This window comes from Capsicum annuum, unplaced genomic scaffold (assembly GCF_002878395.1).
Source record: "Capsicum annuum cultivar UCD-10X-F1 unplaced genomic scaffold, UCD10Xv1.1 ctg4749, whole genome shotgun sequence".
NCBI classification, from domain to species: domain Eukaryota; kingdom Viridiplantae; phylum Streptophyta; class Magnoliopsida; order Solanales; family Solanaceae; genus Capsicum; species Capsicum annuum.
Window position 1 is genome coordinate 13,536 of NW_025855137.1, and position 15,029 is coordinate 28,564.

Consider the following 15,029-nt stretch of genomic DNA (forward strand, 5'->3'; position numbering starts at 1 on the left):
AAGATTAAGTTATGCACAATCAGTTATTCATGTCCAGTCCCTCCAGATGGGAGTAAAGGTTAGCACCGAGTGAACCCAAGGATGGGAACTCACCCGCCAGTTCAGGGTGTGATTCTTAGTAGTCATCCTTGTGTTTCAGAACTACGTAGCCAGCATAGGTTGAGACATCTTAACCCGTCAGATTAGGGTTGATGAGGTGGCTTAACCCGTTAGTTTAGGGTGCCCACCGTTCTCATTGAGTACCCGCCAGATAAAGGTCACTCATAGGCTGTCCTTACCCGTGGCACGGTATTGACACCCCTCCAGTCGGGGTAGAGATTGGAACCCAGCTTAGCCATAATGGCGTACATGGGGCATGTCGGTTAAACACTATTTCCCACAGTTTCAGTATCAGTCTCAGTCTCAGTAAAAGAACTCAGGGCGTTCTTCAGATTTCAGTATATACAGGACTGTCAGATACAGTCATCCATGTTATCAGTTTCAGTATCAGTCATGACAGTTATCAGTAAACCATGTATTAGCTTACAGGTCATGATATCACGTATTCACGGTCCCAGTTTCTATATATGTGTGTTTGCACTCCCTTGTTCATATTAATCAGTCTGTGTTGTTCATGCATGAAACCCTTTATGTTCAGCCTACCTTCCTCGTATACTCAGTACTTCAGTTGTACTGACGCATTTGCGCTATGGTGTTTTCTTTTCATATTACACTATAGGTTCCGAGACACGAGCTCCAACCCAGCAGTAGCGGTAGCATTCCAGTCGCAGAGACACAGTGAGTCCTCATTGATTCGAGGACAATATGATTTGATTGATTTATTTATTTCTTCCATTCAGTTTTACGGAGTTAGTTGGAGACATATTCCTTCAACTCATTATTCAGATAATTTAGAGGCTTTCAGATTTATGTTCAGATTTACATTCAGATTGAGTTGTTTTGGGTATTTTCACCCACATGGTTGTATTCAGTTGAACCGTATGGCCTTACAGTTCTATGTATTCCACATTATTATATCATGATTTGCAGTATACAGGTACAGATATCAGTCATGGGTTAGCTTGTGGTCTCTCGGGGTCATGAGCACCATGTAGCATTCTGGTTCAGCGAATCGGAGTGTTACATTTTTACATCAAGAAATAATTTAGATTGAAATTCAATATATGTATTTCGTTGTATTTGTATATTTTGACTGATCAAATATTTTGACTTATATGTATATAGATACAACAACATTTATGTGTGTGTGTACACACACACATACAAACACTTACACATTACAAATATAGTACTGTTAAATGCATACACAACACATCTATCACTAGTAGTTAAAATACAATTTAACATAGAGAACTAACTTAGATATCAAATACATACAAAAGCGATTACAAAAAATAAAATACATCTTCATAATCATCTTCAGAATGTTTTTCACCTTCGAGACTTGGAATTGTGTTGGTTTCTTCAATTCTTTTGCTTTCTTTTTTTTTTTTTAATTTTTGGAGAGGAATTTTTTTGGAGAGAATTTTTTTTCCAATCCCTTTTCTTTCTTAACTTCAGCCATCTTTCCTGAATCATTATGATACTTTGACCTCACCTCTTTAACACTCACTATTTTTTTTTTTTGACTTTGTAGGTATAAAAACAACATTTATATTATCATCTTGAGAATGTTCAATACTAAAGGAAGACGGATTATCAGAAACTAAATTGATAGGGGTAATACCTCTGTTAGATCTTCTATATGATATGTGTTCTACCATTAGAGAAACCTCTAAAATTCTACAAACAAAAACTATCAAAAAAAGGAATATGACACCAACGCCAATAAAAAAAAAAACAAAATAAATAAATTTTGGGAAGAGATAACATGCAATAACTGAAATTAATGATCACTTGATTTTGTGGAATACAATCTTGTGCAGAAAGTATGAAAAATATAATAGAATTTGACATCTAAAAAATAGGAGAATAATTGAAAAAATATAAAAGAAATAAAATTAGAAAAGGGATGAGATAAATGCAATAACGTGAAAAGGGGTGAAGTTACATGAAGTTACATGTGCTAATTGTAAAAAGTGCTGGTGGCTTGATCCCACTTAAAATATTACTATTTTTATTATATAACTTAATTTTATAAAAATATTATTATTTAGCTTAATTATGAGCTTATGTTTCCTATATCTTATACTTTTTGCAATTTTAAATACTGTACCATGAAATCCCTTAAATATGGTTAAGCTCTATCTAATTGCTTGGCCAGTATGAATCAATACTTATGTTAATCGACGAATGAAGAAATAAATAAGAAAAGAAAGTTAGAATCCATTTGAACATGACAATTATTGAGCTTCTTGAATTTCTTTTTCATCGTATGAGAAAATTAGTTTTTTGACCATGAAAATTTTAAATTCACCTTGAATTTATATTTCAAATTTTAAAAAAAACTTATGACATATCTTTTAATTAACTTTATCTTTTTCTTTTGAAATTTATTTCGAGTTTGATAAGTACATTCATGTATTAATATTATACTAAATATTTTCTTAATAAAAAGTAAAATCAAATACAATTTCATAATTTTTAAATAAAGTGAAAAATTGGTGAAGTCTATGTCCAAACGCCTGCTAAGCGCGGACGAAAACCATATGATCTGTTGTTAATAGAGGGTGAAAATTTGACAATGTTTTTGATCAACTGTATGAACTTAAGGATTTTTCAGTTAAATGTAATGTTATTGAGGTAAAAGAATAAAGATGAATTTGGTCAAAAACTGTTACATATATCTCTAATTTAACATTATAAATTTTTATTTTTTCTTCATAAATTAAGTGTGAAGTCACAATTAAGATAAATAAGCTAAAATATAAGGATTATATAATACTCGGCGTAGAATTCTTCTTTTGACACATAGGGTGTTATGGATTTAATTAGCGGTTTGGAATGAATATCTATGGATTCCATCAAAATTTTGTCTCTCTTGAAATCATCCGTTAATGTTTCAACATCACTGAAACGAGGCAAACTGTTGCACCAAAAGATTGTTATTTCAGGCTTACAAAGCAACATTATTTTATCTAAGAATCTGATTAACTTATACATCTCTTGCCAAGATTTCCGTTCCGCTAAGCTGGTTTTTCAAAATCTCGAAAATCCTCTTGATATCACTTTGTGGAATGGTCTCATAGCTTCTTATACTAAGAACCATATGTTCAATGAAGCTCTTGGCCTCTTTGAGAAGCTGTTGAGATTCCCATATCTTAAAGCAGATAGTTACACCTTTCCTAGTGTCCTAAAGGCTTGTTGTGGCTTAGGAAAAGTGGAATATGGTCAAATCATACATTCGCATTTGATTAAAACTGGTCTTTTATCAGATGTTGTTGTGACAAGTTCAGTGATTGGGGTGTATGGGAAATGTGACTTGTTCGGTTCAGCCATACAGCTGTTTGATGAAATGCCTGAAAGAGATGTTGCATGTTGGAATACTGTGATTTCCTGCTACTATCGAAGTGGGCAATTTTCCAAAGCCATTCAATTCTTTGAGAAGATGAAGGATTTGAGATATATGCCTAATTCGGTTACCTACACAGCTGCAATCTCATCATGTGCAAGGCTTTTGGATTTGGAAAGAGGGGATAGAATTTATCAGGAGTTAGTGAATGATTCTAAGTTTCTGTTGGATGGTTTTGTAAGTGCTGCTCTTGTGGACATGTATGGGAAATGTGGCTTCTTAGACAAGGCTAAAGAGATTTTTGAGCAAATCCCTGCCAAGAGTTTGGTTTCTTGGAATTCCATCATATCTGGGTACAGCTTGAGAGGTGATAGTAAATCATGTATTGAGCTTTTACAGAGGATGAACAGTGAAAACATGAAACCCTCTCCTGTGACTTTAAGTAGCTTATTAATGGCGTGCTCTAAATCTGGTCAACTGCAACACGGGAAGTTTCTTCATGCATATATAATTCGAAATAACATAGGATCTGATGTCTTTCTTAATGCTTCACTTCTTGACTTATATCTTAAATGTGGCAGAGTTGAGACTGCCCAAAACATCTTCAGTAAGATCTCAAAGAACAATGTGGAAGCATGGAATATAATGATCTCTGGATATGTGTCAGCTGGCTACTACTTGGAGGCTCTTGCCATCTATAATGACATGAAGTTGGTGGGGATAAAGCCTGATGCAATCACTTTGACTAGTGCCTTGGTATCTTGTTCACAGTTGGCAGCCCTAGAACACGGCAAGGAGATCCACGAGTGTATCATTGATAATAGGTTGGAATCTAATGAAATTGTTATGGGATCACTGCTTGATATGTATGCTAAATGTGGTGCGGTAAGTGAAGCTTTTGAAGTCTTTGATGAGTTGCCTGAGAGAGATCTGGTATCTTGGACTACAATGATTGCGGCATATGGATCTCATGGCCAAGCTTTTGAAGCGTTAAAAATCTTTAATGAAATGCTGCATTCTAATGTAAAACCTGATAGAGTTGCATTTCTTGCAGTAATTTCTGCATGTGCACATGCAGGATTAGTGGATGAAGGTTACCACTATTTTAATTTAATGGTCAGTGGCTATGGCATCCAACCGTCAGCTGAAGAGTACTCGTGTCTAATTGACCTTCTTGGACGTGCTGGAAGGTTGGGTGAAGCCTATGCCATTCTGCAGAGCAACCCGCACATCAAGGAGGACGTTGAATTGTTAAGCGCATTAGTTTCAGCATGCCATTTGCATGGGGAGTTAGAGATTGGAGAAGAAATTGCAAAGATGCTTACTCAAAAGGATAAAGAGGATCCATCCACTTACATTGTTTTGGCAAAAATATATGCTTCACAGAACAAATGGAATGAGATACGCAAGCTGAGACTGAAGATGAAGGATCTGGGGTTGAGGAAGAAACCTGGATGTAGTTGGATTGAAGTAGAAAAGAGGATTCAAACATTCCTGGCAGATGATAAGTCATTCCCGCTAGTAGACAATGTTTATCAATGTCTATCTTTAATAAACAATGACATGGAAACCGATGAATGCTTTAGCATTAATAGCAAGGGAAATGAATACTATTCACAGCCAACTACTTGACCAAATCAATCTCCTTGCTCATAGACATAACTTTTGTTTTTCTAAAAATGGACAATCATAATTCTGTCTCTCGCTGACACAGTGATTAGGAAGACATTGTTTGGTCTCTTCTGGACCTTTACCTCATAGTGGATAAGAGCAAGATCCTTCAAATTCAAATTAACAGTTTTGAAATATTTAAGGTAAGCATATATTTTTGGCACATATCCACAAGTGTATATGGACATTAAGTTGGAATAAAATAAAATTGATCATGGGGTCTTAACTACCAGATTCCAAGCCAGGAAAGGTAAAGTCGAGGAGCTCCTATGTCTCCTTACCTCTTTATCTTGGTTGTGGAATATTTAAACGGATCATTGAAGCTACTTAGGCATGTCTCTGCCTTCAAGTATCATCCAAAATGTACCAAGATGAAATTGGTGCGTATCTTTGATGTACCATGTCTGGTTTTGAAAGAAACAATCGAAGGTTTAATCAAGTGGCAAGGGAGAGTAAAAAAAAGAGTCACAGAGATCATATTGGAGCTGCATATTGTAGGACGGAGACAACTCAAGTGGAGGAGTACTAGAAAAGCTTAATACCTTTCCCTTTCCAAAGAGTCCAAATTTTTTTCCTACAATGATTCAGACCCTTCCTAGAAGGTGCTGAGTTCTTATTAATTGATTGTAGTCCTTTGATTACAGCTGTTGTTATTTGATTATTTTTTGTAGGAACTAACTCTAGAGTTCAGTGAGTTAGTTCTTTATATTGCTTTACTTGGTTAAATAAAGGGAAAAGGTCAAATATACCCTTCTACTTTCATTAATTAGTCAACTTTACCCTTTATTAAATTATGAGATTATTTATACCCTCACTGCTAGCAAACTTATCAAATATACCCTTCAAATTAACAATTTTCACAATCTTACCAAAATTGCCTTTAAAATTGAAATTGCCCCTTCCACTATTTAATCCAATCAATTAATTAATTTAATACCCAAATAACACCCAAATTTCATCCGTTCAATGAAGTTCTTATAGAAATTCCTGCAATACAACAACAACAAACTATACTGCTACCTTCGAAAAAGTTGAGAGGTTGTTTCTGCAATAATTAAGATTTTTTCTGGCGGTGGAAGGTGAAGAAAGAATCGGAGTAGTGCCAAAAGATTTGAAGGTGATTTGGTGATGGAGGGGCAAGGTTGTAACTATTGCCAACGTTAAGGGCAGAGTAAAAGCATTTATGAAAGTGGATTCCATCTTTCATTACCTTCTTAGTTTGCTCATGGCAGAGAATTATTTGGTGTTATAATTGTTTCACTGTGAGAGGCGAACTTTAGTCTTAGGCCAGTGGTTGTATGGTGGAGCTAGTGACGAGAAAATTGGGAATTGAATCTGTTTCACTTCGTTTTGCTAGAAGAAGATGGGGCCATGGTGGAGCCGTTTTTCAATTGGTGTGGCGAAAACAAATGAAGACCATGAGTTGATTTCATTATTCTGTTGATCCTACTTATTTTGTTGGGCCAGTTCTTTTTCCCTCTCCTTCACCTATTTTAATTAATTCAGAATTTAGAAAAAGTCCAGTTCAAAAGCATTTCTATTGAAGAGTTTTAACATTAAATTAGCAAGATGTATTTTTGGGGATAAATATAGTAGTAAAAATCTTCTGGATGGCTAGTTGTTTTGCTCCTGCAATGCTTTGTCCTGTATCATATATTGCAAAGATCAAAGGTTACTCACAAGTTAGTGTATGCACAATCTTGGTCTTTCATATCAATTTTAAAGGACAATTTTGGTAAGATTGTGAAAATTATTAAGTTGAAGGGTATATTTGATAAGTTTGCCAACATAGCGGGTATAAATAACCACATAATTTAACAAAGGGTAAAGCTGGCCAATTAATGAAAGTAGAAGGGTATATTTGACCCTTTGCCCTTAAATAAAATTCAGTTTAACCCAAAACAAAATAAATTGTTAAGGAGCACTGCTTGGTATAAGCAATCTCATTACAAGTTTCTTTTTCATAGAGACACTTCTGGTGAAACTTCAATCTTAAAGCAGGGAAGGTGAACAAGATGTTAGAGAGTAAGAGAACTAGCAAGGAAGTGCGACCTAACCATTTGGGTAAACTACATAAATGACTCTCATAACGAGTGACTTTATTTTTTTTTTTTGTCTCCTATAAGAAAAGTTTTACAAAACTAGTCTTTTTCTTTTTAATGTATAGGACAAATATCTATTTGCATTTCTATATCTTAAATATTTCTAAATAACTCCCTACTTATTTATCTTTCAAATTCTATTTTTTTTCTCCTTTTTACTATACTTTGATCTTTATTTTTATTTTTATTTTTTTTTAAGTTTTTCTCAATCCTTATTTTTCTCCTTTTATCCTTCCAACTTCTAATTTTTTTTATTTTTTATTTTACTTTGATTTTTTTCTATTTTTTTTCTCTACCCTAACTTTTTTTTCCTTTTCTCCTCTCAACTTCTATCTTTTTTTCAAAAAAAAATCTCTTTTTTATTTTTCTTTATTTTTTTTTAAAATAAAAAAAATTCACAATCATTATTATTGTTTTGTCTTTTTTATTCTTTTTTCTCAATCTTTATTTTTTGCTTTTCTTCTCTCAACTTCTATATTTTCTTTTCTATTTTTTATTTTCTTTGCTTCTTTTTAAAAAGTATTTTTCTTTATTTTTTTCTTTTTTTGCAACTTTTATATTTATCTTTTCTTTTCTTTTTTTCAATTCCTTCCAAACGACTAGTTCCATGAACAAAAGTTGACACTACCACATTGTATCTTGATTTATGATATGTTCTATAAATTTTACCTTAGAGACAAAACTTAGAACTTTCAAACAAGAAGTTACGTTCCATGGACAAGAGTTGACACTATCATATTGTGTTTTGATTGATAAGATATTCTATAGCTTTTAACTTAGAGGCAAGATTTAGCCCAACAATTTTCAAACAAGTTATGCTCTACCTACAAGAGTTGACACTACTACGTTATGCCTCGATTTATGAGATGTTCTACAACTCTTGTCTTAGAGATTTGAACAAAAAATTATGTACATTAGGCAAGATTCACATTGTATCTTTTAATTATGGAATGCTTATAATTCTTGCCTTAGGTCAAGACTTATCCAAGGACCATTAAACATCAAGTTATTTCCATGGGCAAGAGCTGACACTTGTAACACCTCGGGTTTTTGGTCCTTGAAGTTTTCTAAAATTTTATTCTCACTGCCTTGACTACGACTTACCCTACGAGTCGTAGGGAGTGTTGACCAGTTGTTGGACTCAAATCGTAACCTAAACAGCATGTGTGTGACTAAGTTCTGCTCTGAGTATGAGTGGCTCACTAAGAGCCATAATGACTTGTTATGAGTCGTTGGGTGCAAATCGTAGGCTGTATAGTATTTACCCCAAATGGGTTCTTTGTTGACTACGAGTGGACCCTATAAGTCGTAAGGTTCCATTACGAGTCATATCAGTTGAGTCATAGGATCAACAGTGTAGGTGCCCTGGAAACTTTCTTGGCTACGACTCGTGATAACGAGTCATAATGAATCTCTAGGAGTAGTATAGTTACCCGTAGTCACTAACGACTAAATTTTAATTTTTAAATTGAGGGCACTTTGGATAGTTTCCTTCTCACTCAATTAAAAACCCGTGTTCATAAAACACTTAATGATGTTATTTATTATTCATAACGTACTCAAACACTTCCAAACTCTCTCAAGCGAAATACTCAGGGTTTCTAAGAGATAGATCATATAAGGACTCAAGGGTGGAATTCTCTCCATAAACTTGGATATTTTAGGCATGTTACTCTTTCCTAATTATTAATTTGTTAAAAACATATGTTTAAAAGTTTTGTTCATATGGTATTGATGTTGGTTTTGAAACATGGGTTAAGGATCTTGAATAATTATTATTTATGTGATGTTTTATGTTTGTCCCTACATGGGTTATGTTTAAATAGTGGTTATAAAATCAATTAGATGCATGGGTATGATGAATAGACTAAGGGATTATGATTTCCCCATACTTGTGACTTTTGAAGTGGTTATGACCTCAGGCCCATATCGTGAAATTGATTTTTGAATATGAAAAGTATGCATATTGAACTACTCTTGAACTATTCTCAAAGGTGAAAAACTAATAAAGCCTAATGATTTTTAAATTGAACCAAGGGGGTTGTGAATTCCCCCAAGTGATGATAATTGATTTGGCATGATTAATGTTACTTTGCAAGTGTAGTTGGAATGACGATACCAACAATGTATGCCTAAATATGTATATTGGTTCAAAGAATGAGAATATGTAACACTTATTTTAATTAGGCTTTAATAAGGGCTGTGTAACTGAATCATGAAAGTGGAGGTCCCGTGGGACCAATTTTGAAAATCGCGATTGCCAACGTGGGGGTGTATATGATCGGGTGGTTCGAATCCCCCTTATTATTTTCATATGATTGGGAGGTTCGAGTCTCTCATATTATATAACATGATTGGGTGCTTGTGTCATCTTGATGTGCCGTAAGATTCGCGCCCCCTATAGTGCATATGTATACCCTCTAGTTTGTGTGGCCATAAGCACTAGGGCCTTACCACCTGGGGGAGAGCTGGGCTCATATATCCTGTGGGTGCCTTTTTATGTTTTGATGATTGAGCTACATAATTCAGGCTAAAGTTTTCAAATTTTATGTCGAGCCTTGTTCTCTACCCCAGTATGTGATATTATGAATAAATGAAATTGCATATAATGTTGTGCATTATATTATGGGCTAGTTTTGAATTGTTATTCATGACATTCTTTTATCCCTTATCCCTGAGTTACATGATAGCGCTCCAACCGCTAACTGTCTCTGGATGCTGTATCCCCATGCGATGCAGGCACCAGAGATACTTCTACTCTTTCTGCACAGAGTTAGATAGATCAACTCGGTTCATCAGTTCGTTGTGGTGAAGTGGTGAGTCTTCATTCTCCAAATGGCTTAGACATTTCATTAATTCTTATCTTAGATTAGAGTTTAGAGTTTTCATTTTTATTAACATTATCATTGTCATTTTCAAAGTCGGGGATATGTCCCGACCAAGACTGGTTTTTGATTCTTTTATTAGAAAGCTTTGTTGGATCACTGTGGACTTAGGTGATGTTGGTCGGTTGTTTTGGCCGGTTACTCATTATCGATCATAGAATTATTTTTAATTCTTTAAATCTTATCTTGTGCTATCTTGTTATATGTTCAAAACTCATCCTGTATTGGGATATTATGTTGTTTGCTTAGGTGAAAATGGGGTGGTCTCCTGTCTCCGGTGGACTTCTAATACTCATCACGGACAGACCCTAGTTTGGGTCATGACAAAGATGGTATCATAGCCTAGGTTTGGTGTTATTGGGTGTCCACAAAGCCGTGTCAAGTAGAGTTTTTTTATATGTGTGTAGCGCACCACACTTGTAGGGGAGAGTCTACCAGGTATTTAGAAATATTTTTCTTCTTGTTGTTCTATTTTGAGCTATAGAGTCTAAGGTCTTGAATCTCCTCAAATTCTCGTAGTTCAAATCATGTCTCCCAAAAGATATGATGTTCGTGGAAACTCTTCTGTCTCTTGTAAGGACAATGTGGACGGAGCTCATCTTACTCAAAGAGTTTAGACCCAATCTAGGGTCGCTACTTCTGATTACCCTTATGGAGCTTTACCGGTTCCTCCTATCCCTCCTCATGCACCTTAAGCTGGTGTGACCAATGGTGAGTTTTGCTAATGGATTTATATACTTACCTATTTGGTGGCCTTCCAGACTAAGCGGGTTGTTTCTGTTACTCCATCCTTCGAGGCCACTAGAGTTGGCCAATTTATGAGGTTGAGTCCTCCAATTTTCACTAGTTCTAAAGTTGAGAAAGATCCTTAAAATTTCATTGATGAGATAGAAAAGGTCTTTTATGTGATGCATGCTACTGATGTAGAGGGTGTAAAGTTTGCAGATTATCAGTTAAAGGGTGTAGCATACCAATGCTATAAAGAGTGGGAGCAGTTTAGGGGCAAGGATAATAAGTCCACTTTGTGGGATGATTTCTCTAGTGCTTTTTTTTATCGCTTCTTTCCTTAAGAGTTAAAAGAGGTAAAGTCTGAGGAATTTGTGAATTTGAAGCAAGGTAAAATGATATCTCATGACTTGAGCCGGGGGTCTTTCGGAAACAGCCTTTCTACTTCATCAGAGGTAGAGGTATGGACTGCGTACATCTTACCCCCCCCCAGACCTCACTAAGTGGGAATACACTGGGTTTGTTGTTGTTGTTGTTGTAAGCAAGGTAAAATGACAATAAAAGAGTATGCCTTAAAGTTTCATCAGCTATCGTGTTATGCTATGGAATTAGCATCTGGCATGAGGGCTAGAATGAGGAAGTTTACCTCTGGGTTATCCTACGAGTTGATCTTGGAAAGTAAGGTTGCCCTGTTGAATAAGGATATAGACATCTCTAGAGTTATGGTATATATGTAACAAGTGAAAGAAGAAAAGAAGAAGCAAACAGAGATGATTGAAAGGCAGAGTAAGAAGCTTCGCTATACGAAGTAAGGTGGAGGTCAACAGCAGAATGGTAGATATGGTGGAAAGTGGTCTAAGAAGAGGTGGGGCAATTCTGGTTCCTACTCTATGTCTAGTGTTCCATATCCAAAGCCATTATATGTTTATAATAGTCGGTTTAGAGAAATAAGAGCCCAACCTCAAGTTAGTAGGGCTCAGTTAGATCCATCGTATCTTCTTTGTAGATTCTATGGTAAGGTATACCGTGGTGTTTTTGAAGAGGGGAGGAATAAGTGCTTTAAATATGGCCAGATTGGTCTTATGAAGAGGTATTTTCCTTCTAAAGTTACTTCTGGGGCAAATAATATTATTGTTGCTACTTTATCAGCTCCTGCACTAAAAGGTGCTACTTCTACTTCTGGCTCCAGCACTGTACGGAACCGTTTATACACTCTTGCCACCCACCAGGATTCTAAGGCATCCCACAATATTGTTACTGGTATGCTCGAACTCTTCTCTCGTGATATGTATTGTCTATTTGATCCCGTGTCTACCCTCTCTTATGTGACCCCTTATATGGCTATTCATTTTAGTTTTGACCCTAAGTATATTTTGAATCCCTTCTCTGTAACCCTAGTGGGTGACTCTATTATGTTTAGAAGGGTTTATGGGGGTTGTGTGATATCCGTCCATGGTAAGAAGACCATGGTGGATCTGATAGATTTGGACATGGTAGACTTTGATGTGATTTTGGGTATCGATTGGTTGTATTTGTACTATGTGTCTCTTGATTGTCGGACCTGAAGGGCCAATTTTCTTTTCCCAAATGAGCCAGTGATCAAATGGTAAGGTAGTTCCCTAGTACCTAAGGGAAGGTTCATTTCATATTTAGAGCCAAAAATTAGTTTCCAAAGGGTGCCTATATCACTTAGTACACGTTAAGGATTCTAGATCCGAAGGTCCTTCTTTGCAGACTATCTCTGTGGTCTGTGAATTTCTCGAGGTGTTCTCTGATGATCTTTCTGGTGTTTCTCCCGACAGGGAAATTGATTTTGAAATTGATTTTCTTCCAAACACTCATCGAATAGCTGCGGCTGAGTTGAAGGAACTCAAGAAAAAGTTGAAAGATCTTTTGGATAAGGCTTTTATCCGCCCTAGTGTGTATCCGTGGGGTGCTTTGGTTCTTTTCGTGAGAAAGAAGGATAGTTCCCTTCGGATGTGTATAGATTACCGCAAATTAAATACGGTGACCGTGAAGAATAAGTACCCCCTTCCAAGGATTGATGATCAATTCGATCAGTTTTAGGGTGATAATTTCTTTTGTAAGATTGACCCTTGGTCGGGTTAGCATCAGTTGAAAATCAGGGAGGTGGATATCCATAAGACTATTTTTCGAACCCAGTATGGTTATTTTAAGTTTTTAGTGATGTCCTTTGCTTTGACTAATGCCTCGAAAACATTTATGGATCTTATGAATTAGGTTTTCCATCAGTTTTGGATTTATTTTTGATCATGTTTATTGATGATATTTTGGTGTATTCAAAGATCGAGGTAGATCATGCTGATCACATTTACGTAATGTTGCAGATCCTTAAGGAGTAGCTGTTGTATGCTAAATTTTCTAAGTATGAGTTTTGGTTGAATGTTTTGACTTATCTAGGCCATGCAGGTTTGAGTGAAGGGATCATAGTGGATCCCCAAAAGTTGTGATGGTTAAGAAGTAGCCTAGACCCACAGGCTCCAACCGAAATGCGAAGCTTCTTGGATTTAGCCAATTATTATAGAAGGTTTGTGGAAAGTTTCTCTTCTATTACTTTCCTTTTGAATAAGTTAACTCAAAAGAAGGTAAAGTTCTTGTGGTCTGATGCTTGTGAGGGTAGTTTAGAGAAGTTGAAGGATAAGTTAACTTCAGCTCCAGTCTTGACTCTACCTGAAGATACTGAAGGTTTTGTTGTCTATTATGATGTATCGCGGGTAGGATTGGGATATGTGTTATGTGGCATGGCAAGGTGGTTGCTTATGATTCTAGGTAGCTGAAAGTCTATAAGAAAAATTACCTGACTCATGATTTGAAATTGTTGGTTGTGGTGTTTGTATTGAAGATCTGGTGACATTATTTGTATGGGGTCTATGTTGATATTTATTCAGATCAAAAGAACCTGCAATACATGTTCACTCAGAGGGTGCTACATATCAGGCAAAATAGTTGGCTGAGTTACTCAAGGACTATGACCTGAGTCTCTACTATCATCCAGGTAAAGCTAACATAGTTGTTGATTCTCTTAGCAGGTTGTCTATGTGAAGCTTATCTCATATGAATAAGGAGAAGTAGGATTTTGTGAAAGATATTCACTGTTTAGTTAATATAGGAGTCCACATCTTGGATTCCAAAGATAGTGGTGTGATTGTTCAAGAGGAGGCAAAGTCATCTCTTGGTGCTGAGGTGAAAGAGAAGCAAATATTGGACCCTATCTTAATGAAAATCAAGAATGATGTGGGTAGGCAGAACGTGATGGTTTTTGAGATTAGTGGTGATGGTATCTTGTGATACCAAGAAAGATTATGTGTTCCTAATATTGATGAGTTATGAGGATAAATTTTGGCCAAAGTTCATAAGTCACGTTATACGATTCATTCTGGTTTGACAAAAATGTATCATGATCTTAAGGAAATTTATTGGTTGAATAATATGAAGCGGGATATGGCCAATTTTATGGCTAAATACATAGTGTGTTAGCTCAGTAGGTTGAATTAAGAAATTGAGTTATCGGTATGGAAATGGGAAATAATTAATATGGATTTTATTGCTGGTCTTCCACATTCTAGCCAATAATTTGATTTGATTTGATTTGGTTCATCGTGGATAGGATAACTAAGTCTGTTCACTTCTCGCCAATGAGGACTAATTTTTTTTTGAGGGTTATGCCAAGTTGTTCATTGAGGAGAACATGTAGGTTACACGGTGCTCCAGTTTCCATCATATTTGATCGAGGTATCCAATTCTCATTTTATTTTTAGAGGTCGTTCCATAGAGGTTTGGGGACTAAGGTGAGCCTTAGTACATCTTTCCACTCGCAAATAGATGGGCAAGCGAAAAGGACCATTCAAGCCTTGGAAGATATGCTTTGGGATTGTGTATTTGATTTTGGTGGTATTTGGGTTGACCAGTTACCTTTCATAGAATTTTCCTACAACAACAGTTATCACTCTAACATTGGTATGACTACATTTGAGGCCTTATATGGTAGGAGGTGTAGGTCTCCTAATGGGTGGTTTGAGGATGGTGAAAATAAGTTATTTAGCCCTGATTTAGTTTACAAGCCATACAGAAGGTAAAGGTAATTCATGGTAGACTTGAGGCCACCCAAAGTCACTAAAAGTCCTATATGAATGTGAGGCGAAAGGAGTTGGAATTCAGCGTCGGTGATTGGGT

At 35.9% G+C, this 15,029-nt stretch overlaps 1 protein-coding gene across 1 annotated transcript; it reads left to right on the forward strand.

Moving 5' to 3' along the window:
- The first annotated feature begins 2,751 nt into the window (after positions 1-2,751).
- On the forward strand, positions 2,752-5,888 carry LOC107877701 (pentatricopeptide repeat-containing protein At5g27110). The gene has a single exon (XM_016724394.2). The coding sequence runs from the start codon at positions 2,954-2,956 to the stop codon at positions 5,081-5,083; it is 2,130 nt and encodes a 709-aa protein (XP_016579880.2). The 5' UTR covers positions 2,752-2,953; the 3' UTR covers positions 5,084-5,888.
- Positions 5,889-15,029: the final 9,141 nt, after the last annotated feature.

Excerpts from the sequence above, each read along its gene's own strand:
- LOC107877701 (XM_016724394.2), top strand. The coding sequence starts at position 2,954 with ATGGATTCCATCAAAATTTTGTCTCTCTTGAAATCATCCGTTAATGTT.